Raw genomic sequence first — 26,612 nt, 5'->3', positions numbered from 1 at the left:
TTGCACCTAGAGCTGTGTGACAGACAGAAAGTCACTTGTGACAGCTCAGGGCTGCTTCTTTTTATGTACCCACTCTGGTAAGACATTCATCTGCCCAGGAAATGGCATCTTATCTGAAACCTGCTTGGTGTTCCTTTCCAACTGAACTGAAATTGTTCATAAATTTTCAACCTTGTTCTTCCTTTCCAGGAGACAGACTGGAAGGTGTTGAAGTTGGTCCTCAACAAATTACCCGAATCCCTCCGTTATAAAGTGCTGTTTTTAACCTCTCCTTGTAACATTGACCTCCTGGCCTCTGCACTGAGCTACATGGTAATGCCATGCACCCTACTGATGGATGGGGCATCACCAGCTCCTTGGGTTGCTTGAGAGTTGGTTGGGGGGTTTCTGTGTTTTTTTCTGTTTTGAGTTTTTTCTGTTTTGAGTTTTTTCTGTTTTGAGTTTTTTCTGTTTTGAGTTTTTTCTGTTTTGAGTTTTTTCTTCTTTTTTTTTTTTATGATCTTTCTAATGCTGGTTGTCACCTTCCCTTTTTGTCAGGCTTTAGGTAGAGAAGTAATAATGTAATAACTTTGTTCTTTATGTATGTATATGTGTGAAAAGCAAGCTGGGGGCAGTGCCTGTCTGCTGCCTTTTAGGGACTATTGTGTGGCATGAGCTTTTCTAACTTAGTGTGTTATGTTTCAGCTCACAGACAAAAAAACTACTGACAGGCTCCATGGTACCCCAGAAGGCTTTTCTCGGACTGATTTGCATCTGGCTGTGGTTCCAGTCCTGACAGCATTAATATCTTACCATAATTATCTGGACAAAGCTAAACAGGTAGGGGGGGAAAGCAAGAGGGTGTAGGAGGGATGGAGCCTGAGCTTGTAGGGTGGAGCATTTCTCTTAGCTGATTAGGAGACTTAAGTGCAAGGTAAAGCTGCCCTTTTCTGCTTTAGGAAGCTGCATCTGCTGCATTTGGGGTGAGGTCATGGGATGGAAAAAACCTTTGCTGCCTTTGTGCAGCAGTAGCTGTCTGGTCAGTTGGATTCATTGCTCCCCACCCATGCCTGTCCACCCTTGCAGGTCACTGGGTGACTTCAGCTTCTCCTGGAGAAGATAAACATAAAAATTCTGTTTAATCAGAAACTTAAATGATAACTTCAAAACCATCCACTCCATTCAAGTCTCCTTCCAGCCCTTAGCCTGGGGGTCATGCAGCATTACTGAGGGTTCTGCCTCAGCACATTTCGGATAAAAAAAACACCCGGCGTGGTGTCTCATCCACGCCTCGCAGCAGTGGAACCTTGCAAGCTGTTCTGAAATGCTGCCCGAGGTCAGGAGATGGTACAGCAGAGGCTTTCCTTTTCCCTTTTCTTGTGACTTCTTTTCCTTGCTCACTTTTCCAGCGTGAGATTGTGTACTGCCTGGAGCACGGGCTGATTTACCGCTGCGCCAACCAGTGCGTTGTGGCCCTCTCGGTCTGCAGTGTGGAGATGCCTGACATCATCATCAAGGCCCTTCCCGTCCTGATAGTCAAATTAACCCACATTTCTGCCACAGCCAACATGGCCATCCCTCTCTTAGAATTTCTTTCAAGTAAGTTGCCAAGTTCTTCTGCTCTTCTAGAGCTATAAAATGTTTGCACTGAAGGTTTTGGTTTTGCCGCTCGTCAAGCGGAGGGCGCTGGAAGGGGTTCTTGGTGATGCCTTTGCACATCCCCAAGATGTAGTTTAAGGATGTAGTTAAATTACCTTTGCTTTAATGTAAAAAATAAAGCAATTTTATACTGTATTTCCAAGCAATTTCCCTGCTAAAATTTTATCAATTTTTTTATTTGAATCAACAAACCAGTGTAATGTTTTATTGTTGCACTCTTGTCCTGTGTACCTCATACCATATTTCATAAATTATGTAAGAACTGTATTTAGGTAATGCAAGTAAATTCTATTTATTTTTCCAGTAAAGAGATGCTGAAACTTAGTAATTGTTCCATGTTCCTCCTATTTTCACTGTATCATGAAGAAAAAAGCTCTTACAACAGGATGTTTGCACTGAAGGTTTTGATTTTGCTGCTCGTCAAATGGAGGATGTTGGAAGGGGTTCTTGGTGATGCCTTTGCCCATCCCCAAGACAGAAATATTTTGTCAGGTGGTTTTTGTAACTGTTTTTTTCTACTGCACACACTGAAGAAAGAGACATGCCTTGTTTAGCCATGCAGTGATGGGAAATATGAAGCAGCTTTCCCCACCTCGCTTCTTATCACCGAAATAGCATGAAGTGCCTGTTAACTCCCCTGTCAGCTGATGATTTATTGAAAACAAAACCATTCAAATTAAACTGCATTGTGATAGTGAGTAGTTTGTGTTCAGACCTCACCTGTGGTGGTTTTCTTGATCTGTTCCAGCTTTAGCAAGGCTGCCTCACCTCTACAGAAACTTTGCAGCAGAGCAGTACGCCAGCGTCTTTGCCATCTCCCTGCCATACACAAACCCTTCCAAGTAAGTTCAGAGCAAATGTGCTTTTCCCCCATCTGTTAAATTAAGTGAATGTGGGATTTTTGTAGTACTGGGCTCAAAGTTATGACAGGATGTTGCTCATTCTGGTATCCCCAGGCTTTTTCTGAAGAAGGGATGTAGCCACATCATAAATACCTGCTTTTTGTCGATCGGATTTTTGGAGGTTTTTTTTCTTTATACTTGCCATAGGCAAAGGAACATTTCTGTTACACAGATTGAAATGTCCTTCAGTTCTGGAATGGCATCATCATGCAGCATTAAACTCAGGGGAGATCTTTCTGCTGTTTCAGGTTTAACCAGTACATTGTTTGCCTGGCCCACCACGTGATTGCCATGTGGTTCATCCGCTGCCGCCTGCCCTTCCGAAAGGACTTTGTCCCCTTCATCACAAAGGTAAAGGATCCTCCTCAATACATAATAAAATAAGAAACATAATAAAGTACATAATAAAAAATGATGATTTAAAGACCACTTTGAGCAATTTAAATGTTCTGTTTGAAGCTAGAAAAAAAAAATTCTGCTTTCCAAAAAATTTGGCTTTCCTTGTCAGCATCTTTTTCAAAACTTCCTGGGACCTCTTGCTTGCAGCCCGTGTTTGCTGCCTTTCAGGTGCCTTTCTCAGCCACTAAACTGTTCCCTGTTGGTCTCAACCCCAGGGCTTGCGTTCCAATGTCCTCCTTTCCTTTGATGACACTCCTGAGAAGGACAGTTTCAGGGCTCGCAGCACAAGCCTGAATGAGAGGCCAAAAAGGTAAATTATATTGGATTCCAGCAGGGCCTTGTGTTCCTTTTTCTATTGCTCACACCCTTCCCTGTGTTTTTCTGAAGGAGGCTGGGTCTGGTTATCCAAAATCTGGCTGCATTTAAGCAAGCAAAGTAAACCTCTTTAGGTCAGGGGATTGGTGAAGGACAAACTGAGGTTGGTAAGAAGCTGGAGCTGAACCAAGCTGCCAGCCTGACACTAATAGTGAGAGCATCTCTGACTGGTTTTGAACCCTTTGGAATAATGAGGTGTGAGGCTTTTTGTCATGAATTTTTGAAAACCAACAGTTCTTTCAGGTTGATATGTGTCAGTACAGTATTACCAGAAGTAACAGAGAAGGGTAGTGCCAGAAGTAATAGAACCCACTGCTCATATTGCTATTATTAATTCCTTTTGATAACTGATCTGCCATGACTATTTAAATACTCTCCAGTGAAACTGCTGTGATCAGCAACCTGTAGACACTGAGAGAGCCAAAGCTGTGTTTTTCCATAGTGCTCCCTGCCATGTCTCAGGGTGGCAGAGCTGCCTCCTCTCTATCTGGATCTCCTGATCCTTTTCTTTTTTTGAATCTTGGTGCCACTACATCAGTTTTAAGCACAGCCTAATGTCTTTACAAGTCAGAACGTATCCTGCCAACAGTCTTTCAAAATAAAGTTTGCCAGAATCTTCCTTGGAAGGCATTCAGGGTTTCTCTACCTGCAGGGGGTACCTAAACTGGTTCACTTCACTTGCTTCATTCAGTGTGATTGTGCAGTGCAGTGGCATTTGAGCTCTGGGGAAAGTGCCTCTACTTTACCTGCAAGGCTCCATGAGTATCTTGCAATGAAGAAACACCATCCCTGCCCTACTGCTACAGCTATAAACCCTGTTTTGTGTTTCATCTCTCCCATCTCCTCCTCCTTCATTTGAAAACCTGGAAGAGAAACCTCTTGACACTCATTTCTCAAATTAGAATTTCAACTAATCTTTTTTTTTTAATCTTTTTTTAAATTTTTTTTTTAATTCTTCCCCCCAAAAACCTGTTAAATTTTACCAGGTTGGAATACTACTGTATTTAAAGGCTTTTGCTAATGCTGCTGGATCATTTTCTGCAGAAGTCTCAGCTAAGGAGTGTGGGCTGTACCCATGCAGCAGCTAAGCCAGCAGAGTGGCAGGATGCCACTGCCTCCCAGGCTGCCTGGCCTTGGATTCTGGCCCAGTGAGAGAGGAAATAGCTTCAAGCAGATATCTGTTTCCTTGCTTGAGAAGCTTGTGTGCTTGCTTTTCACTGCTTAAGCCCCAAAATACACATTTCTGTGCCCTAGTGGAGGTGCTTGGGTGTTCAGGGGATGCCAGCAGTTCCTGAGGCTGCTGCATGGTGTGGTCTCAGTGTAGGGGATTATCTTGGATTATCTGTGCCCTCTGCAGTCACATCTCCAGCTGGGGCCAAAAGGGATCTGCCAGAGGTTGTGGGGAGGAGAACACACAAATTTTGGTCCCTCCAGGTGGCCATCTGAAGTGTAATAATTCACTGAAGGGAGGATAGCAAATAAATGATGCTTAGAAGGAAGCAGAAGGGTTAAATTAGTATCTGCATTTAATACATGGGGATGTGAAGGGGCCAGCTCTTCTGATCAGGCTGGCAGTGAGGCAGGCATGGATCTCAGCTGTAGTTACTCCAAGTGCCTCTTAGATGTTAATTGCTGTCATCTCCCACATGTGGTTGGCACCTGGAGAAGCCTCAAGGCTGCTCTTCCTTTCTGCTCCAGCTGCAAGTCCAGGGAGCTGCCCCGAGCCCCCCAAAATAAGGTCACAGAAAAGCAGCAACCAGTCAGCAGGAGCCAGGGGGACTTTTGTCTTCTTGTCCTTCCATTTGTGCAGGGGGAGAAGGATCAGTCTTGTGCAGCTGGGCTGAGTCTGTGCCAGCATCTCAAGCTGAGGGACACCTCTGCCTGGCCCAGGGTGTTCTGTGATTCAGATTTGGGCACAGAGGTGGCTGAAGTATCTCGGGGTCTCTTAGAAAGATGTGCTGCTCCCTGGGACTGGTGAAGCATTTTAGGGAGTAGTCAGGGGTCAAGCTGTGCTGAAGAGGTGAGTTAGGGCACCACAAGAGGTGGTGGAACTGCACAGAACTTCTCAGAGGTGAGAAATCTGTGCCAAGTCAGCATTCGGGTGCTCTTGCCTTTGCTTAACAGTATTCCAACTCTCATTTCAGTCAGTTTTTTTGTTTTGTTTTAACTTGTACTAATTTCATTTGTTTAAAAACCTTGTTTTCAAAATGTGGTTTGTCTTTTTAATGCTTCCAGCTCTGCTTGTTTGTACGTTTTAATTTTTTTTTGTTTTCCCTTTTTTTTGCCATTGGTTTGATTTTTACATCACCCTCCGGGAACCCCCAATATTGACCTGTGACTTTTCAACCTACATCCCTACAATGATTTCCTCCCTTCCTGTGACCTCTTTTGGGGCTTGGTGCTTCTCCACCTAGTAGTTTAAGACTAGCCAAAAATGCAAAGCAAGGCTTGAATAACTCTCCTCCAGTGAAAGAGCTGAAAGAATCCTCTGCAGTTGATGCCTTCCGATCCCGCAGCATCAGTGTGTCTGAACATGTGGTCCGCAGGTAGAGGCACTTTAAATGGGGAGAATCCAAGATGCAGCTTGGCACTTGGAAGTTTTTTTCTGCAAGGGTGGGTGGCAGCAGGGTGGATTTGCATGTGGGATGCTTGCATGACTTCCTTGTGCCATCAAAAACTGGCCTTAGGCACAGTCAGGAAGTGTCACGGGTACCCCGCGGCTTCCCGGCGCCGGCTGTTGCTTTGGGTCTGGTTGTTTTGTCCTGTTCTCTGGTGCTCTAGCAACCAAAATTGCTGTTTTCAAAGTCAAGATGGTGATGAGGGAGAGAAATAAACAAACAAACAAACAAACAAAAAAAAAACCCACCAAAAAAACCCAAAAAAAAAATGGAAAAAGGTTGCATTCTGTGCAAGTGAGTTCTCAGCAAACGTTCAGCCTTCCAAGCAGGGACTTGACCCAGGAGAGGCTTTGGATGTTCTACAGATTTAGACACAGGCCCTGCTCCCAACCCCCCAGGAATAATCCTGGCCTTGGGTTGAGGTTTGCTCTTTGAGGAAAGGGAGCTGACAGAAGTATTCTGGTCTGAAGTTTGATGCCTTGAAAACTCTGAGTTGTTGTTCCATGCCACATGGGGATGTGTGCTCAGCCCACCTGCAGCCACTGAAGGACTGATTGCAAACATTGATTTGCTCATTTGAAGGGTGAAACCTTTATGCTATTTTATAAAACACATTTCTGGATCACTTCCCTCAAATGTGGAACTGCTGTCTATGATGTGTTGGTTTAAAATCTGAACCTGAAGATTAGTGCCTTAATTTGCTGTCAGGGGAACTTTATTTTCCAGGTGTTTATTTTTGACTTTATGGTATCTGGGGGAAAGACACTGAAGTGACTGAATTGTGAATACAATGCTGGTACTTCATTCTTTTATATCCAAATATTAGGTTGTTTTCTCCTCTTGTATTTATCTGTAAATGGTAGCAACTAAAAGTTCAGATAATTACCCAAGGAAGTTGTCACATCATAAAAAATGTGGCTGGACCTCAGTTTAGTTTGCATGACCACAGCATAAGGAGTTGTTGTTTTAAAATATTGCAGTCCAGCTTGTTACTGCCATTGGTTTAAATGGCATTGCTAAGCTGGGTGATTTGAAGGCAGGCTCATCCTTTATTCTTGTGCCAGTTTCCTGTTCAGAGTGCAATTTTTTTTCTATTTCGAGTTAAATGAGGTTTGACACAGCTTTTGGAAAAAAGAAACCAGTGTATGAGAAGGATGCAGCAGAGAAAAAAGCAAACCACCTGATGATCAGGATGCCCCAGTTTATGGCTCATGGGCAACATGTTGTCTGGGAGGCTGCAGGTGATGGGATGCTTGCCCTCACTGTGGATCTGCAAACTCAGCATTGTGCTGCCACTCACTATTTGCTTGGTGCACTTGCCCATGGGCCACCAACACCAGAGAGCACTGGCCAGGCCCAGTCAGTTGATGGACATGAAATCTTTCCCTTTCTGCAATGAGAGTCTACAAAGCACAACACCAGGCTGATCCAAAAATATTCTGATTCTGTCCTGGGTTTAACATTTGGCCACTTCTCTGATCTGGCACGTGCATGGACTGCAGGTTGTTGTGCATCTCAGTCTTTTGGGTGACAGGGACAGGAGTCGTGCAGTGGGATCTGTCAGTTATAACCATTCTCTTCCAGTCGGATACAAACATCCATCACTAGCTCAAGCCTGGGCTCTGCAGATGAGAATTCAATGGCTCAGGCTGATGACAACCTAAAAAATCTCCACCTGGAGCTGACTGAGACCTGTCTGGACATGATGGCTCGATATGTCTTTTCAAACTTCACTGCAGTGCCCAAGAGGTAAGGAGGCAGTTGGTGACCTCGGCAGCAATGGTTTTGCTGGAGCTTCATATTTTACTTTATTAGTGGAAAATTACTCTGACACATTTGAGCTCCTGGCAAGCCCAGACTTTGAAGCTTTTCCTCACAGATAAAACCTTGGCTGGGCTAAATCTGAGGTAGATGAGATGAGAGAAGGCTGTTGGAGCCAGCCAGCCTTTCCCTCAGCTTTGAACTGTCTACGAGGAGATGTCTTTGGGGTGTTGCTGTCTGAGCAGTGCTTTGTGCCACCTTCTTGCTGGATACCTGCACTTTCTGCTCCAGAGCAGAGTCACCAGCTGGCTTCAAACAGAGGATCTCTCCTTTTCCTGTTAGCCTTTCCCAGGAGGAGGCACAGCCCAGACCAGGCTCATTCCCTGCTGCTCTGGGCTGCCTGTGCACTTCTCTCATCCCTTACCTGGTGGGTAATGTGGGTGTTGATGACCAGGGGGATGTTAAAGGGCTGTGTAAAGAAGGAGAACAAGCAGTTGCTCCTACATTACGTGAAATAAACCACCTCTGAGCTCTGTACTCTGCAGCCTGAGAGCTGCTTTTATCCCAAATGTCTTCCTAGGTCTCCTGTGGGTGAGTTTCTGTTGGCTGGAGGAAGGACAAAGACCTGGCTGGTGGGTAACAAGCTGGTGACCATCACTACAAGTGTTGGAACAGGGACAAGGTCCCTGCTTGGCTTAGACTCTGGGGAGTTCCAAAGCAGCACAGAATCAAGGTAAATTTTGCTCCTATTTCCACCTTATGAGGCCACTGAAGCCACTGTTGCTGTCTTTAGGTTTTCCACTTATGTCTTATCTGTCCAGCATGACTGATTCCTCTCTCAATGTCATCAATATCTTTTGGTTTTTTTGCTTTTTTTCTTTTTCCTCACAGCTCAGACCCTGTTTTGCAAGTGAGACAAACTAAAGAAGCTCCAGCAAAACTGGAATCCCAGGCTGGGCAGCAGGTTTGCAGAAGTTCTCGCAACAGAGTCCGATCCATGTCTGGTAAATTCCTCTCCTGGAGCTTTCCTGCTGTTTCTGGGTCCATGTCACAGGTTTAAGTGTCTGAGTGGACCTGTGTCTGAAGTGATCTGAGACTCTGGACCTGGTGTTTGGGGCCTCAGGAGTGCTCCTGCTCCTGTTTGGCAGGAAAGCTTTGGTGGTTGCTCAAGTGCTGAGCACTTGCAGGGAGAATCCCCAGTGTTTGTCTCTCCTCCTGGCTGATAGGAGGCACATCCAAGGTGAAGTTCTCTTAGGTTCTCAGTAGTGAAAACACAGCTGCTAGAGGAGCTCAAAAGACCTATTCTGAGGTGTTTTAGTGCTCACTAAGCATGGTTCTCCCCTCTGCTCTGTGTCTGCCTTGCTAGGTGGCCATGCCTTACGTGTCGGTGCCTTGGACAGCTCAGCCTCCCATTTCCCCAGTGGCTCAACTTCCCAAGGGACACAGAGTCCTCCTGCTCCTGCATCTCGATCAGAGAAGACTAATGCTGCTCCCCAGACACCTCTGCAGAAAGAAAAAGCAAACCTGGCTTCCTATGTCCCACTGCTGACCCAGGGCTGGGCAGAAATCCTGGTGCGCAGACCCACAGGTACCTGCACCTCAGCTTCCTAAAATATTCCATATCCACTTGCAAATGGCCCACAGCCTCTGGAAACTGCTGCATCTGATAACTGAGTGTTTGAAATCACTCTTTAATGTCTCATGTCTACAAGAGACCTGTGAAAAGATTGAAGCAAGGACTTGGATTTGTACATTAAGTGTTACGGAACAGAGCCAGATAACATCATCTCTACTTTGCTTTTCCCATTTTTACACTGCTCTGTGTGTGCTCTGTGGTCTTTTTTGAAAATCTGTGCTGTTTTAGCTGGATTTGAGATGAATGAGGCTTAGAGCTAGAGCAGCTGCACAGTTGTGTCTGCATGGGGAAGGAGTAATGATATGTTCAAGGTCAAAAGTGATGGCATGTTATACAATATGAACAGGGAACTGTCTGTTTCTGCTGAAAGTTGCTTCTTGAGAAAATAACTGACTTGGCATCATTAATTAAAATACCTGAGTGTTCTGGCAATCTGCTGTAGTAATGAGTTAGCAGCAGTGGGGTTTGAAGAGCTTGGGGTGAAGTACAGAGCACTGGGAGCTGCTTACTGAGAACAGGAAATTAATCAAGTGATGCTGCCAGATGTCAGAACTGAGAACTTGGTCCATCCTGATCTTTACTTGCAAAATCCCAACCAATCTGTGCTTTTTTTTTTTTTTTTTGCAACATGAGTTGGAAACCTCCTGGAGCTGGGTGTACTTAATACTCTGATTTTCTCTTCCCAGGTAACACAAGCTGGCTAATGAGTCTGGAGAACCCCCTCAGTCCATTTTCTTCAGATATTAACAACATGCCCCTGCAGGAGCTCTCTAATGCACTCATGGCTGCAGAACGTTTTAAAGAACACAGGGAAACAGCTTTGTATAAATCCCTCTCTGTCCCCTCCTCCAGCTTGGCCACTGGGACAGCCAAACCATCCCTTCTCCAGCGTTCCAACACAGGTGAGAGGTGGGAAGCAGATCCAGCATGGCTGGCTCCAGCCTGGTTAACTCTGTTGAAGTTACTGCAGGCCTTCTAGAGCAGTCAAGTCATGAGGAACAGCATAGCAATGAGGAGAGGAATCTGCTCTTGTCCCTAGAAATTTTCAGGGAAAAAAATCCCTTCCTCCTTTGCTTCTGTTCCATCAGAAAAGTAGTTCCCTGTCTCAAAGAAGACAGGAGTGATGGAGCTGCTTTGGAGGACCAGTGTGTTTCATGCTGCTTTCCCAAATGAAAATGAACACAGTCATGGATCTTTTCCCCCTTCCACTTGTTTGGGGCTGATCTGGGCATCCCAGATGTGGATGGACCTTCCCATGCAGCGTTCCCATTTCCATTTGTCTTCAGTGTGGGAGCTTGTGGTGGGCACTGAGGGTGTGAGGTTCCTGGGAAGAGGGCCCAGGACAAGCCTTGCCAGTGAGCTCCACTCTCTTGTACAGCAGAATGCAAATCCTTTGGGCTGCAGGTTTATGCACCTCTTAAAATGACCATTTAGCCTTCAGCTGGTGCAGCTGAACCACTTGAGTTTCTTTGAACACAGTGGCCAGGGCTTTTCACTGTACTTAATTCAGCCCTGGTTCACTTCTGGAAGAGCTGTTGGTGTTGGCCAACAACTGAGCAATTTAAAGCTTTTATTGAGCCCTTGCTCAGAAATCTTAACAGCAGCCTCTCATCCTGAGGCTCTGGGCACTGCTGGCATCCCCAAAACTGAGCAGCAGCTGCCAGCATTCAAGGCTCCTCTGGGGAGGTGGCATCTCTGGCATGGATTGTTTGGAAATCTGGTTAAAATGTAAGTTTTCAGGTGTGTTTTAAACAGGGCAGGAGATGATTTCAGGAATTCAGAAGGTGGAAGCACAAAATTAAAGTCAAAATCCAACTATCACCTTTTCAGGAAAAAAAAAATCTTATTTTTTAAAATATTTTTTTATATTTAATGAAAACTCCTATGTGTTTGTGCTAACTGCTGAGGGCAAAGAATCACCCACCTGAGTGCCACTCCTGTGCCAGGCTGAGGAGATCATTTTGGCCACATTCTTGGTAACCAAACTTGTACAGCAGAGTTGCTGGCTGGGAAATGAATGTTTGGAAGGAGTTTTGCTGTCAAACTGTGACATGTGTGTTGTTCTTCCTCTGTAGAGGGTAAATCTCTGAGGTTTTATCCATATTTCTACTCCTCAGACTCATCTGTGGGTTTAGAATAGATCTCTTGCCAAGAGTGTGTAGCTGAGGAAGAGCTCAGGCTGGTTTCCTGTGGGTGCTGGGGTATCACTGAGGAATTACCTCTTCCTGAACCTCCCAGAGATGCATTCTGCACAGAGAGCAGTTCCAGTCTGCACTGTTTGAATGTTTTTATTCTTCCTTATCCATGTTGAGACCCTGTACCCTTAAAGTATCCCCTTGGCATCTAGTGAGCTTGTCCCAGCTTTGTTCTTTCCTTTGTTTGTTTTAATTTGTTTATTTATTTTTAAAGAAGCTCTTGGTTACATTTTAAACTCTGTGCTTTTTAATTTTTTTTTTAATTTTTTTTTTTTTTCTTCACGTAGTCTCTCCTTCCTTTTGATGTAGCTGCTCACTTGATTTCCCTTTGCAGTGGCCTCTTTCTCTTCCATGTACCAGTCCAGTTGTCAAGGGAAGTTGCACAGGAGCATATCCTGGGCAGGTATATTTATATATCTTTAAGGGAAAAAAAAAAAAAAAAAAAAAGAAAAAAAAAGTATTGCCATAGAGGAACACCTCTGATTCATAGAAAATGTATCCCTCATCCTTCATTTTCCCCTTCCATGTCTCCTGTCTGTGCCCAGTCTCATTACACTCAACAAATGGGATCTTGACTAGCATGAAGAAGTCCAAGCCAGATCCAACATTTGCAAGCTCAGGCAATTTCCCTAAAACAACTTTTGATTCGAGCTGGGGTGGGCTGTGAGTCACGAGGCAGAGTCTTCAGTGACCTGGCAACAGGTCTGAGTGGCTTGGATTAATTGCCTGATTTATTTGCAGCTTCATTTTACAATTGGCTTTGTGGGAGAGGCTCTCACTTGAGGCTGCCACAGGACAAGCTGCTCTGAAGGGAGGTCCCATGCTGCTCAGCCCACTGGAACCCCTCAGAATTGGACACAGAAAAGAAAAAAAGGAGCTGACACGTGTCTGAGATTTTGATGTTACAATGGATGCTGGTTTAAAAAAAAATTTAAATGTGTTTCAGGGGGAAACCTACCAAATTCTGGCTTTTTGGAGGCTGCGCCGTGGTGCAAAAATCCCTCTCCACTTCAGTAAAATTGACTTTGTAATTAAAAGAAGCAGGGATCAAATTGCAAAACCTGAGCACCCCACTGGCCTTGCTTTGATAATCTGCAGTGCTCTGTGATTTTTGTGAGAGGCTTGGAATGTCCCTCTGCCTCCTTCCCTTCCCTGGAAACTTCTCTGCAGAGCAGCAGGGAGTTCTCAGCTCCTGCTTGGTGTTGGCCCAGACCTCTTGCAGCAACACAAAGATGCTGCAGGAAAATATTTTTCTGTAGTTCTCCTCTCTGTTTCTATTATTCTGTTCCTACTGAAAGCACAGCTAGTGAGTGCTCAATGGTTTGGAACCAGCAGCAGTCACAGCAGTGGGTTTGGGAGGTTTGGAAACTCTGGATGTGTGCAGGTGTGTTCTGGCTTGGACAGCTAACCAGATCAGCACGTTGGTTTGGGTTCTTTTGGTTTGGTTTGGTATTGATTTTTTTTGGTTTGTTTATAAAAAAGGTATGTGCAATGCTAACCCTTAATTGCTTCTTTGAAATAACTTTGATCCCGCGAGCTGAAATCAATCCAGGAAAAGCTGCTTTTGTGATTTTTTTGTTTTGTTTTTTTTTTTAATTTTGCCTAATTTTTAAATTTTTTTTTATTTAATTTTTGTGTGTGTGCGCTGATTTATTTACTGTACTTTGGAAAACAAATCTTGGCCTTTCAGATTGGTCTTCCAGTCCCTTGTGTGCATAATGGGGAAGCCTCCTGTTCTCCAGCCTTTTCCTCAGGACACAAAAACCAGGCCAAGAGGGGAACTTTTGCTCAGCCCCATCCCAGGGCTCAGTGCTGCCCTCAGCTCCTCCACACCATGGGGGGCTTCCAAGGAGCTTTCTTGTCAGTGGTTTTCATTCTCCAGTGATGTGCCCAGAGGCCACCTCCAGGTTTCCCAGCCCTGCTGGGCTCTTCCTCTCTTCTCCTTTTACCTGTCTGGGGATGAATTGTTTGGCTTTTGCTGAGGCATCCCAGGAAAACACTCACACTGCAAGTTAAGTGGCTCCTGGTCTGATCTCTCATCCCCTCCTAGGCCCTTGCAAGGCACAAGAGGATTGATTGCATTTCCATACAAGGAAAAAAAAAATAACCAAAAAACCAACTTATTTTTTTGCACGCTTGCCTAGAACTGGTGTCTTCACTGCCTGGATAATGAGGAACTTTTAGTGCTAGTCTTGTACTTCCTTACATCTCTGTAGTCCCTGTCTGTCCTGGTACCCAAGCATTGATGTACAAGGTCCCATTTCCTCATCCTGTCCCCTGTTTGTTCATCAGCAATGATTGGAAACAACTCCACTAATTGTGACCAAAGCAGCCACAGCCCTTTTGCTGTCAGGGTAAGGTGAGCAGCAATTCTCTACAAAAGGGGGAACCAGGAGCAAGTCTGACAGGACAGGAAATCAAAGAGCACTGATTGAATGTGGCCTTCCACTGAAATCCCATAGGGAAAAGGCTGGTACTTCAGAGGAGAGAGGATGGGGACCAGGCTGAGGCTCTCTCCAGGCTTCAGTCCTTCTGCCTTGTGTCTCGGTAGAATCAGCTGTGGTGCTGGAGGAAGGGAGCCCCTCTGAGATGGAGCTGAAGGAAACTGAGTCCCCAGCTGAGTCTCCAGAGAGTGAGGACAATGAGAATTCGTGTTCTGAACATGTCCTGAGCGAGGAGAGGTTTGGGAAACTCCAGGAGTCCTACAGCAGGGTAAGAAAAACCAAGCTGAAGCCTTTCTGCTCCCCAGAGGTGAGGGAGAATGGGCTGTGCTCAGCTGGGTCCCTCTTGGCACCCTCTGAAGGAGATCACTGGTGCTGCCAAAATGCACCATGAGGGTTTGGATGGCTTGGGAGGGACTGAGTCCCCATTTTCTGCAGGGTCCTTGCTTTGTGCTTGGCACCTTCCTGCTCATCTTTCCCTGGAAGTGCCTGGAGCCTTCCTGACACAAAGGAAAACTTTGTTCATCTTTGTTTCTCCCTCTTTTCAGTCCTCCTCAACATCCAGCCAAGAAGAAAAGTCCCTCAAGTCAGAAGACCTGGTGGAGGGTGGAATTCCCATCGGGAGAGTCCTGCCCTCAGAGGAGGGCCAGACCCTGGAGGACCTTTCCTTCCAACCATCCCAACCCCTCAGCAAGTCCAGTTCTTCCCCCGAGCTACAGACGCTGCAGGAGGTCCTCAAGGATGCAAACGGCAGAGAAATAACCAGGAGGCTGAGCACAGAAGTGAAATCCAAGTCCCAGTCTGGAAACCTGGAAGGGGAAGGGCTGGGCAGTTGGCTGGGCAAAGGGGAGGAGAGCAGAGGGACTGGTTCCAGTGGGCTGGATGGCACTGGTTCTGGTTCTGTCACCTCCCCTCGCTCCCCCTCCGGGCACCGTCCCAGAGGATACACCATCTCTGACTCTGCCCCTTCCAGGAGGGGCAAAAGGATTGAGAGAGATGCCTTCAAGAGCAGGACAGCAGCTTCCAATGCTGAGAAAGTTCCTGGAATAAACCCCAGGTGGGTGGAGGGGTTTGGCTGTAGCCAGAAGTGCTGAGCTCAGAACTGCTGCAGCCCTGGCTGGGTCGGGTCAGAGGGCTCTGCTGCTTTGGTGGGACCCACACAGCACTGTCTGCTCCAAAGGGAGGCTTCAGGAGCTGGGTTTTCAGGAGCTAATGCAGGCTTGTTGGACCCACTGCCACCACATGAACTGTGATCTGGGAAACAAGTCTCTTAAATGGTGAAAAAAAAAAAAAATAAAAGATAAATGGTTCCTTTATGTTCTTAATCTGGGTGCAGATACATGTGTAGGGTGAAGGCAGGGCAGGCAGAGCTGAGCTGGGTGTGGAAAGAGTGAATTGCTTGTCTTGCAGTTCAGGGAACATAATGTGAAAGAATACTAAGAAGGAGAAGAAGGGATTAGAACAGTTGCTTTTTGAACTGTGGGTATTGGTAATTACCCCAAATTGCACTGTGTGACAATCTTCATTTTACTGAGGTCAGGGAAAATGCACAGGGCTGTCAAATCCCTGCTAGCAGAGAAATACCCCCCAGAGCTGAGAGGCAGGAGTGTGTTCCTCCTCCTCCACCCCAGGCAGTGATTGCCTTTGGAAGGGGGAATTTGTGGAGCTGCTGCTGTTTGACAGAACCATTGTGGTGTGTGCCAGGGCTCTATTACACACTGCAGGTACTCCAGGCACCTGAAGTGTCTCTAAAAGATGAATGATACTCTGTTGGCATTCTAATTGCTCCCCTTTTCCCTCTGTACATAATGTTCTTGCATACAACAAGTCAGAACTGACTTCATTTTCATGGTAACAGGACTTTTCTTTTCCCTCCTCTCTCTCTCAGCTTTGTGTTTTTGCAGTTGTACCACTCCCCATTCTTTGGTGATGAAAACAACAAACCCCTTTTGTTGCCAAATGAGGTAGGCAAGCAACTTCTTAATTTATTATTTTTTTTTTTTAATTCCTATAGCTAATTATTCCAACCTCATTATTTCTGTTTAACATAACTGACACAGTGCCTGTCCAGCTCAGATGGTGCAGTTTGAAGGTGTTTCCTGCCCACAGTGGTACAAATGGGGGATTTTCTGTACCCCAGTCCTGGTGTCTCCTGCTTTATGGCCCTGGATTGAATTGGAAATAATTGGGAGGTTTTTGCTGCTGCTGTTTCAGAATCCCAGCCAGAAGGCAGGATGATTTGTGGAGTTTGGGTTTTTTTAGGTAGGAGAAGGCTGGGATGAAAGCTGAGCATTAAGTGACCACTAGAGAAACCTGTCAGCCCTCCCTGTTATTAGGAACAGCCAGGAAGATTTATGTGGTTGTATAAGAAATAAATCACAACCTTCCTGGAGAAATGGTGCTGGAATGAGGCCCCACAGACCTCCTCCTCTCAGCATCCCCTTGCTTTGGGTTCAGGAGGCCAGGCAGGAGGGAGCTCAGGTGATGCCTTGTGCTAAAAGCATTCTTCAGAGCAAGAGACATGATAATTTGTCATGCCTGGAGCTGAACTGTAATTTGTCATGGCAAGTGACTTGTGCAGTTTGTCACATCACTCTCACCTGAAGGACAAACCCCAGGAGGTGGCAGTGACAGATGCCACAGAGCACTGCTCCCTGCCTGGGGCTGCAGGTGCCTGGCAGGGCAGAGCAGGGCAGGGGCATCAGGGAGGACGGGGGGAAGGTCAGGGATCTGTGCTGACATTGTGCTGGGGGGGTTAGGGAGGGCCAGGGGGGTGTTAGGGAGGGCCAGGGGGTGTGTGAGGGTTTTAAGGACTTGTTTTGGTTGCAGACATTTGAAAGGTCAGTGCAGCTCCTGGACCAAATCCCCTCCTACGACACGCACAAGATCGCAGTGCTCTACGTTGGAGAAGGGCAGGTGAGTTGTGTGCAGCTCCCCCAGCCCCTGGATGCTTCCGTCTCAGCAGAAAGCCATCTCCAGATGGCAGATTTGTCCTCCTCAGCCTTCCTTTTTCTTAATTGCCCTGAAAATCAGTGCCTGCGTGAAGCCCTGCTCAGAACAAGCTCATCCCTCCTGCTGCTGGAGTGCTCTCAGCCCTCAGGGGGGGATTCCATCTTCTTCTTCTTCCCTAGAGCAACAATGAAATTGCAATCCTGTCAAATGAGCACGGGTCCTATCGTTACACTGAGTTCCTGACTGGGCTGGGGAAGCTCATTGAGCTCAAAGACTGTCAGCCAGATAAAATTTACCTTGGTGGGCTGGACGTGTGTGGGGAGGATGGACAGTTCACCTACTGCTGGCACGATGACATTATGCAAGGTAAGGTGGAAGTGGAAGGATGGGCTCTCCATCTTTTAAAAATTCTGCTCACCATGCTGCTGTGGTGATGGAAAAAACACCCAGCAGGTCCCCTCCTCCTTTCCTGTGAGGAGCCACCCCAGCCTGGGCAGCTCCTTCCAGTGGGCATCAGGCTCATGCTGCAAACCAGACCCTTCATTCACTTTGGGGCTGGAGCAGACTCTGCAGGGCAGCTCCTACAAAGGGGCAAGAGCAGAGCCCCCAGGGAATGCCCTTTGGCTGGGGCAGTCCAGAGGGTTAGTCCAGACTCAGCTGTCCAGACTCAGCTGTCACAAATGGGGACAAACCTTTTGAGGGAGCACAACTTAATATTTTTTTGTTACTGGGGGGCTGGTACTCTGTTTTCCAGACAAGTGCTTCGTGCTGACTGTTGCTGTGTGCAGCTCTGCTTCCCCCAGCCAGCCTAAGAAGAGGTTTTTTTTTTTTGTCCCTCTTCAGCCATTTTCCACATTGCTACTCTGATGCCCACAAAGGATTTGGATAAATACCGTTGTGACAAGAAAAGGCACCTTGGGAATGATTTTGTTTCTATCATCTACAATGATTCTGGAGAAGACTTTAAGCTGGGAACAATAAAGGTAGAAAATTTGGCTTGGAGGGGTGTTACAGAACAGGCACCTGGCTGTGAAACCTTCCCCTGACATGTGCTGAGATCATGTCTAAAGGGTGTTTGGCTTGGTGGGTTCACAGGTGGGTAGTTTCTGGCACAGGAAAAGGTAACTGACTGTTTGGTTGTTCCCTCCTCAGGGGCAGTTCAATTTTGTGCACGTTATCATCACACCCCTTGACTACGACTGTAACCTGGTGACCCTGCAGTGTCGTAAAGGTAGGGACCCCCCCAGCCTCTGCTCTCACTCTGCCCTGTGCTGCTGGTGCAAAACTGCTTTTCCTTGGCAGTGTCCTGATGTTTCAAAAGTAAAAAAATTCCAGGAGAAACTCTCTGGAACCAACCTGCTGCCCAGTTAGGTCTGGATGTGCCCAAGGTCAGAGTTCTCTTCCCACTGCACCACTCACACCACTCCCACTGTCTTCAAGCTTAAGAAAGTGGCAGCAGAGCAGAGCAGATCCCTCCAACCATGGCCTGGGATGATTGGGGATGGGTGGTGGGGTGGCTGTGGCCTCTGCTCTGCTTCCCAGCCCTGCAGGACTTTGGCCATGGCTCCCCATGCTGCTGGCACTGCTGATGCAGTCATCCTCAGGGCTGGTTGTTTTCCCCTTACCAAAGGGGCACTTCTGGGCTGGTTTTTGCTCACACTTTGGTTGGTGTGTTAAGGAGCCCCACAGCCTCTCAGACTTCATGGAACAGCCAGAACTGTTGGGTTAAGGTGCAGTCCCAGTCGGAGCTGTAGAGCTCCTGAGATTCCATGGTGCAGTTCCTCAGGTTTATATTACCTGTCCATTTAGTCACTGGCAACTTTTGGCTTGTGCTTAAGTGTCTTACAAGAATTTTTTTCTTCTTTAAAATGAAGACATGGAGGGTCTGGTGGACACGAGTGTTGCTAAGATCATCTCTGACAAGAACCTGCCCTTTGTTGCCCGCCAGATGGCCCTGCATGCCAACGTGAGTAACCCCTCAGCTCCCCCACACCCTCTGCCTCTCAGCTGGGGTCCTGATCCACCACCAGCTTCCAAGGAGCTGAGCTATCTCCTCTGGGGCTTGGGAAAACAAATAAATAAACTTCCTGCTTTGGTTAATGCTGTCAACCCTCAAGTCAAGAGTTAGGATGTGAAGTTTCGGTCGCTGTCAAGCTGTGCTGCAGTGTACTCTGTTGTTTTTTGTCATGGTTACATTGATGTGCTTCCCCTCTCTCCCTGCTTCTCCCCACCCACCCTTCCCAAATCAGATGGCTTCCCAGGTCCATCACAGCAGATCCAACCCAACTGACACCTACCCCTCCAAGTGGATCGCGAGGCTGCGGCACATCAAGAGGCTGAGGCACAGGGTGAGTAGAGCTGTGGTGCTGCTCCCTGCAGCTGGGCTCTGCCCCGGGGCTGACTGCAAAGAAATCCCATAAAATCAGCTCCCAAAACTTGCTGAGTGAGGGGAGGAATAGCTGTGTGGAGGTTGGGATCCAGCTGCTGTGGGAATGACGAGTGGAGTGATGGAGGTCTGGGCTTGCTGAGCTTCCAGACAGCTTCCCTGGCAGCAGAGGGGCTTGGGGACCCTCATAGCTGGTGACACCTTCTCAGCACCTTGCTGGGGTTGGCTGGAAAACCCATCCTGAGTGACCTGCCCTGCCCAGGTGGAGAGGGAAAGAGAGAGAGAATTCTTCTCTGTTCTTCATCTTCTCTGTTCTTGACTTTCAGCTACGTGAAGAAACCCAATACCAGACTCCAGGCCTCCCCCTCCAGATGCACCCATCTGCTCCCACAAAGCCCCCTCCCCAGATCCCTCAGGACCCCCCCCCCACCTACGAGACAGGGCAGAGGAAACGCCTCATCTCCTCGGTGGATGATTTCACAGAGTTTGTGTAGCTCCCAGGGCTGGCTGTGTGCAGCCTGGGGTGGAGGAGGCAGCAGAAACCTTCACTGACTCCTTCACTGAGTCCCTGCAGACCACGGACACTGAGGAGCAGAGCTTGGCAGGCACAGGGTGGACCTGGCATTGGAGCTTTTTGGGAGGTCTGATGTTTCTGTCTCCTCCTGCCCCCACTGCCTGGTGGATGCTGTATCTACCCCAGCAGATGCTCCAAGAAAGAACCAACTTGACCTGGTTTGGTTTGAGCAATTTCAAGGCTTCCACCTCTGATGGGAAGATTCTTGCAGCACCTTTCTCTTAAGACTCCTTCCACACCAACATCTGGTGGGAGCAGATGAGGCATCTGCACTTCATCACCCAGCTGGAAGGTGCAGGAATTGTGGGAGTTCTGAGAACTTTGTTGGGAATGAAATATGAAGTATGAAAACTCCAGCCCCTGTTCCTAAAGCTCTCTGAAATCCCAGCTCCTCTCCAGGCTTTGGTGCCTCTTGGCACTTGAACTCTTCACTCTCAGACTTGGTCTGCTGCCAGCTCTGGTAGGAGTTAATTTGAGTTCTGAAGTAACTTCACCAAATGCTGCTTCAATTCCCAAGGACTCACAGCACCCCCTCTCCTGCTCCAGCAGGAAGGGTTTTTGCCAGCAGAGGTGCCACAGAGCAGAGGGGGGAGGGCAGCAGGACAGGTCCCACTCTCACCCACCTGCCTGGGGACAAGAATTGAAGCATTCAGGGCTGGCTTCTGGGTTCTGCTGCACGACTTCTGCTGGTTGCAGTGATGCTGGGGATAAAACTCCTCCTCTCTGCATCCAGAAAATCCCTTTTTGACAGACTGTTGACTTACTTTTTTGGAGTGATGTTGCACTGTCAGTCTCTCCTCCTGGGACCTCTGCAGTGGCCCTGCCAGTGCCCTCCTGTGCAGGTGGAACTGGGGTCACAGAGCTCATCTGGTGTGAAAATGGTGCCAGGCACTGCCCTACCCAACTGGGAGAAATGTTGGAAGCTGGATGGATGATCCTGTGAGCATTTGATCAGGGAAGGGGCACTGTGGTGGCTTTCTGGTGGCAGCAGTGTCCCTGCCAGGGAGATGGAGACACTTCAGCTGTGAAGTGACAGGTGAGGGGACAAAAGCTTCTAAGTGGGGCAGGGCTGGGTGGGAACTCTGTGTTGTGTTTTGTGTGTTTATAAGTTGTAAAGCAAATAAAAACATTCATATGGTCAGAGGGTTCTTGCTGGCCCGGGAAGCCTCAGCCTGGCTTTCCTAGGGGTGCAAATCCCCTCCTCCTTCCCCCTTTCTCTTTTCTGTTCTGTATCACTGACATTTCACTACCCCAGAGCTGGACCTGCTGCAGACCTGGCTCTGTTCCTCACCACTTACAGGGAATTATTTTTTTTCCCCCTCTGGCTCAGCCTCAGCTCCCCAGGGGGATTTTCCCCCCAGCATTTCCTCCTCCTCACAGCTGAATCCCAGCATCCCAGTGCCCATGGGGACCTCCTGGCCCTTCACTGGGGAGCTGCTGGTGTTACTGACTGCTGCCTGGGGTTGTGCAGACCTTGGTTACCACTACAGCCACACAGAGACTGACACTACAGGTGTTGGAGGGGTGGGGGGGTTCTGTCCCAGCACTGCTTTGCCCCTGGCCTTGGCTGAGGGAGTGGGAGTGGGATGGAGGGAGTGGAAGAAAAGCACCAGAGCCAGCTCCTAGCAGTCATCTTTTATTTGACCTTGTCAGGTTTGGTTTTTTTTAAGAAACATCCCCACAGTTACAAAATGCAGTATTTTTGTTTGCAGTGAAACACTGACCAGACAGGAACAGTTGGCATATTGGTCACAATCATCTGTTCTTTTTTTTTTTTATATTAAAAAAAAAAAATGCACTTACACAAGTCCCTCCTTCTCTCTTCTAGACTATTGGATAGGCTTGATTTTTTTTTTTTTTTTTATTTAAGCAGCTTGATACCGTGGCATCTTTGTGAGACTTAATAAATAGGAAACCATCTCTTGGTGACTACAGACACAGAAATATACATTCAGGAGTAGTTTCTGGCTGGGGCTCCAAGTCAAGTTTGTTGCTGCTGGGGGTGTAACTCTGTGCCTGTCTACACCAGACCCCTTGTCTGGGCCAGTGCAGGGACCCTGGGAGTGTTGCTGTGGTTTGTACAACTAAACTGAGAAGCTGGGGGGCTGGCAGTGATGCCCACCACCCAGGGGGACCCTGATGGAGCTGTTTGGCTTTTCAAGATACAACTGTGGGTTCCAGAGCTGCTCTCCATCCTTCCAGAGAAGGAAAGAAGTAGGGCAGTTGTCTTATCCTGCTTTTGCTCCTCTTTGATTAGAAGAAGCACTTGAGAAGTCACACGCACCAAGTCACACACACACACACACACACACAGACACACAGAGTAAGAGCTTGGTAAGAAACAGGCACTTGGGAACAAAAATCCTGATGCTTCCCTTGGGGAACATCCTCATCCCACCCCTCTGCTCCCCACCAGAAGCTCCCTGCCTCTCACCTCTGTCTCCTTCCTGCACTCATCTTCTAAAGAACTCTTTTAAATGAGGGTCCTCAAACTGAACTCAATTTTTTAGCTCTTCAAGAGCCTTCCAAGCCCTGCTTGGTTCCCTTTACTCACTGGAGGTCCTGGGGGTGAAGGTGGCTGCCTGGCTGCAGCTTTGCTGAGCAGAGCTCCCACCTCCCAACCCCACAGGGCACCCAAGCTGGGGGCTCAGCCAGCAGCCCCCAACCCTGCCCCCTGCCCCTCTCTGCTGCCCAAACCCTTGCTGCCTGCTCAGGAAGAGGAGCAGCCTGGGGCTGTGCAAGCAGCCACTGCTGCTGCAGCTGAAATCCTTCTCCAGCATCTCTGGGGCACTTTGCCTTTCAGGACAGAAGCAGAACACTGAGTGGCACCCAGGTGTTCTCTCTCCCACCAGGATTTTGCTTCAGAGTCCCAGGGAGCAGAGCCCAGAGGGCAGGGAGCAGGAGGATGTCCCAATGGCACTGCCCTGGGGATGCTCACAGCTCCTCCTTTCCTGCCCTTGGGGCCTTTGCAGGTCCCTGCACTGGACCTGTCAGAAAAAAAAAAAACCCACCCAAAACAAACAAACAAACAAAAAAAAAACCAACCCCAAAACAAACAAACAAAACCAACCAACCAAACAAACAAACAAAAACCACCACCACCACCACCACCAAAAAAAAAGGAAAAAAAAAAAAAAAAAAAGAAAAACAAAGAAAAAAAAATCATGGGCTGATCCTGGGGCTGTGCTGCTTGAATATGTAAAAAGAAACAAACAAACAAAAAAATACAAGACCACTAGTTTGAAATCTCTGATTTACCCTCAGGCTGAGCTACCAGCTGAGTGCTGGGGCGGATGGAGCTGTTTCAAAAAAAGGAGCAACAAATCCCTTCTGCACCACATCCAAAGCTCCCAGGGCCCAGCCCTGGGCTCACTGGACCTTGGTTCTGGTTCTACCTGCTCCAGGCCCCCAGCTGGAGTCTCCCACCTCCACCTCCCACCACCAAACTCTCAGCACTGCTCTGGCACCTCCTCTACCTGCCTCTCCCTCCCTGCCACCAAAGTTCCATGGTTAGGGGCAGCAGTTTTCTCCCCTCTGCTCTCCCCTTCCCTCTGCTCTCCCCACAGCCTCCCTGGTGCCCAACCACCACCTCATTTTAAGCAATTTTCCAAGCTGCAACACAACTTCTTTTCTCCTGCCCACCTCCTCCTGCAACCTTTCCTTCCTGCCACCTGAATTTCTCCAAAGGGAACTCACCCCGGTCCCAAAGCCATCACCAACAGTGACCCTGTCACCTCCTTCAGTCACCCCCAGGGGACACGGGCAGGCACCTGGAGCCAAGGAAGCTTGAGGAAAGCTTTGGGATTGCCCAGCAAAGCCTGGCAGGAGCACTGGGAGCTGCTGGGATCAGGAATGGAAGTGTCTGAGCAGAGCCCTCTCTCTGCCCAAAAAGGTTTCCCCTGCCAGGGGCAGAGGGAGGCTCAGCATCAGGACACAGCCCAGCACCAATCCAGCACCTCCAAAACATGGAGCAGGTTCTGGGAACACCAAGTGGTGCATTTGGGGCTTCCCCCCCTTCCTGCCCTGCTCCAGAGCCCCCCTCCCCATGGCACATACACACCCCACGCACACGGACACCCCACACCTTATATACATGGGACATGCCCAGGAAGAAGCACTTAATACATCCTTTAAATAACTCTGACAATAGGTATTCTGTCTCCTATCTACACGTTTCAAACAGGGGAACCGATGCTATGAAAATATAGCAAACATACAAAAATATATACATTTAACAAAAAAAAAAAAAAAACCAAAACAAACCAAAAAAGAAACCAAACAAACCCATATAAATTACTTACAATATACATAACTTGAAACGACAATGACAAAGTGACTGCAGCCCCCTGGGAGGCTTCAGCCACCCCTCAGCACCCCCCTGGGGCTGGGGGGGACCCCATGGCACAGCCCCTCCTGGCTGGGCACTGCCAGCTGTAGCCCAGCACACAGCAAATCCTGGGGGGGCAGAGCTGGAGGAATCCCCCCCCCCAAAAAAAGAAAAAAACTCCAGTGGGGCTTCACCTGCCTCCCCCAGCACCTTTGTGCTTCTCGTAGGGAGGATGCCATGGGGATGGGCAGGGCTGCCTGGGGCTGGGGGGGGGGCTGCAGGCACTTTGTCAGCATTTGCTCATTTCAGTTTATGATTTAAACGAACAAATAACAACAGAAAAAAAAAAAAAAATACTGCTTCTGTGATATATTATCCCGTTCTTGTTAGATCGCATGTGTCGTTGTTAGCTGAGGAAAGCATTGTTTAAAGTGCTGGGCAGTACATAATAAACAAGTAAACCAAAAAGAAAAATAAAAAATATATATATACTTAGGTCAATACATTCCTTGGATTAGAAAAGCCAAGCAGCCAGCAGTGCCCAGGGGCCATGGCACGGGGGGGGGGGGGGGCAAAGGGCTGGGGGGCACCGCAGCGAAGCCAGCACCTTGGCAACCCCCAGCTCAGGGGGGGCTGGGAGCAGCCCCAGGGGCTCCACACCCCCTCTGGGGGCTCCACACCCCCTTTGGGATCTCTACACCCCCTTTGGGGTCTCTGCATCCCCTCTGGGGTCTCTGCATCCCCTCTGGGGTCTCTGCATCCCCTTTTGGGGTCTCCACTCCCCCCCTGGGCTGAGCTGCTGCTCCTCAGTCCCCTGTGAGCAGGGCTGGCAGCTGGCTGCAGCTTGCAATGTCCTTTGTTTTAAATATGGGATTTCTTTAAATACAAATAATAGTATCAATTTCTGGAGGATAAAAGTAGCCAATACTGGAAATTAACTGAGATGGGTGTAGATAGCGTTTATCTATATCTATATATATTTACGTTGGAGAAAAAAAAAAAAAAAAAAAAAAAAAAAAAAAAAAAAAAAAAAAAAAAAAAAAAGGAAGGTTAAATATCTTCTTGAAACCTGTAGCTTTCCTCCACAGTGTGTCTGGTCAACAAAAAACCCAAGACTCAGTTCAAACCTTCAAGGCCTGGGGCTCCCCTCTCCCCGTTTCCATCCGGCACAGCCAGCAGGGAAGGGGGGGGAGCTCTGTACCCGTCACCCTGTGCCACCCCCCGGTCCCCAGTGACTTTCCACCGGGGGTGGCCGTTTGCAGACGGGACCATTTAACAAAATAAACGACTTTTTAATACTGCCCTGCCCCGAGGGGCATCATCTGACCCATCCCCGGGGAAAGGCTCAGCCTTTTCCAACCCTCACCGCTGGAGACCCCCCTGGGGGGGGAGGTCAGCGGGGCTGGCGGGGTGGGAGGGGGCGGTCCCGGTTCGGGGGATGGTCCCGGTTCGGGGGGTGGTCCCGGTACGTCCCGGCAGTCCCAGCCGCCGCGGTGGGAGCTTCCCGAAGCGGCAGCTCCTGAGGATGCTCCCGGTCTGCCCGGTGGGCACAGCCCACCCTCTGCAAACCCTTTCCTGGGTGCTCGCTGCCCTCCCGAGGCGTTGCTTCCCCCCTCCTGTTATTTGACAGCGGGATGGACTCTGTTCTTGGCCCGCAGGGACCTTTTCTTCCTCCCCGCCGGAGCTCCGGGGCTGCGGGGTTTGTGCGGGGGCAGCACGGAGCCCGCAGCGCTGAGGCCTCTGCTGGCCCGAAGGAGCCGGCTGGGAACGGAGCCCCGGCTGCCCGGGGGGACGGGGGGACAATGAGGGGACAACGGGGGGTCCCGCGGGGGCTGGGGGTCCGTCTCGGAGGAGCTGTCAGCAGAGGGGCCCTGCTGGGCAACATCCTCCCGGGGGCTGCCGGTGCGGGAGCGGCGGCTGCGGGAGCCCCGGAGCTGGTGCTCCATGCGGTACAGGTCCTCGGTCACCTGGTTGACCCGATCAAACTGGGCCAGCAGCATCTCGAAGAGGGAAAGGAGGCGTTGGATGTCAGCGTCCACTTCCAGGCTGTCCCGGGTGCTCAGCACCAGGCTGAGCCCATCCAGCTGGCTGGAGGAGGTGGAAGCTCTGGAGCTGTCGGAGGCGGCGCTGGGAGTGGGGCCCCGGAAGGATTTGGAGTCGCTGGAGTCTCGGGAGGGCAGCGGCTCCATCCCTTCAAACCTCACCTTGTGCCGGAACTGCGGGAGAGGAGGGGAGCAGAGTTATTTCAGGAGCTGGTAGCTGGGAATGCCGGGCTGGCTGTGGCACTGGGAAAGGCTCCAAACAACCCAGAGCTGCTCCCAGCCCTTCCTGGTGGAGAAAGCTGTGGCATGGAACTGGGGACAGACCCCAGGTAAAACCACAGAATTTAAGTTGGAAGAGACCTCCAA

General features: G+C 48.7%; 2 protein-coding genes across 8 annotated transcripts in view; one reads left to right on the top strand and one right to left on the bottom strand.

The window, feature by feature from the left end:
- Positions 1-24,685, top strand: part of TSC2 (TSC complex subunit 2) — a 38,156-nt gene extending 13,471 nt beyond the window's left edge. The window contains exons 19-41 of one of the 5 annotated variants that reach the window (XM_071760894.1): positions 190-312; positions 685-819; positions 1,389-1,578; positions 2,387-2,480; positions 2,789-2,891; positions 3,155-3,249; positions 5,732-5,860; positions 7,517-7,681; positions 8,274-8,426; positions 8,585-8,697; positions 9,060-9,281; positions 10,016-10,231; positions 11,859-11,927; positions 14,076-14,236; positions 14,514-15,022; positions 15,854-15,929; positions 16,795-16,881; positions 17,097-17,283; positions 17,761-17,900; positions 18,070-18,148; positions 18,792-18,883; positions 19,167-19,265; positions 19,630-24,685. In XM_071760894.1, coding sequence (XP_071616995.1) covers positions 190-312; positions 685-819; positions 1,389-1,578; positions 2,387-2,480; positions 2,789-2,891; positions 3,155-3,249; positions 5,732-5,860; positions 7,517-7,681; positions 8,274-8,426; positions 8,585-8,697; positions 9,060-9,281; positions 10,016-10,231; positions 11,859-11,927; positions 14,076-14,236; positions 14,514-15,022; positions 15,854-15,929; positions 16,795-16,881; positions 17,097-17,283; positions 17,761-17,900; positions 18,070-18,148; positions 18,792-18,883; positions 19,167-19,265; positions 19,630-19,797 — 3,405 coding nt within the window. In that variant the 3' untranslated portion in view covers positions 19,798-24,685. Of the gene's footprint in view, positions 1-189; positions 313-684; positions 820-1,388; positions 1,579-2,386; positions 2,481-2,788; positions 2,892-3,154; positions 3,250-5,728; positions 5,861-7,516; positions 7,682-8,273; positions 8,427-8,584; positions 8,698-9,059; positions 9,282-10,015; positions 10,232-11,858; positions 11,928-14,075; positions 14,237-14,513; positions 15,023-15,853; positions 15,930-16,794; positions 16,882-17,096; positions 17,284-17,760; positions 17,901-18,069; positions 18,149-18,791; positions 18,884-19,166; positions 19,266-19,629 lie in introns of all 5 variants that reach the window. The other 4 variants (XM_071760893.1, XM_071760896.1, XM_071760895.1 and 1 more) reach the window with 4 other exon arrangements.
- Positions 21,501-26,612, bottom strand: part of PKD1 (polycystin 1, transient receptor potential channel interacting) — an 84,607-nt gene continuing 79,495 nt past the window's right edge. For all 3 annotated transcript variants that reach the window (XM_071760890.1, XM_071760891.1, XM_071760892.1), the window contains one exon: positions 21,501-26,420. In XM_071760890.1, the coding sequence (XP_071616991.1) occupies positions 25,824-26,420 (597 nt within the window). In that variant the 3' untranslated portion in view covers positions 21,501-25,823. The remainder of the gene's footprint in view (positions 26,421-26,612) is intronic.

The sequence above is a fragment of the Heliangelus exortis genome, chromosome 17, assembly GCF_036169615.1.
Source record: "Heliangelus exortis chromosome 17, bHelExo1.hap1, whole genome shotgun sequence".
NCBI classification, from domain to species: Eukaryota; Metazoa; Chordata; class Aves; order Apodiformes; family Trochilidae; genus Heliangelus; species Heliangelus exortis.
Note: the sequence above shows the minus strand (reverse complement) of the source record. Positions and strands in the feature narration are given on the sequence as shown.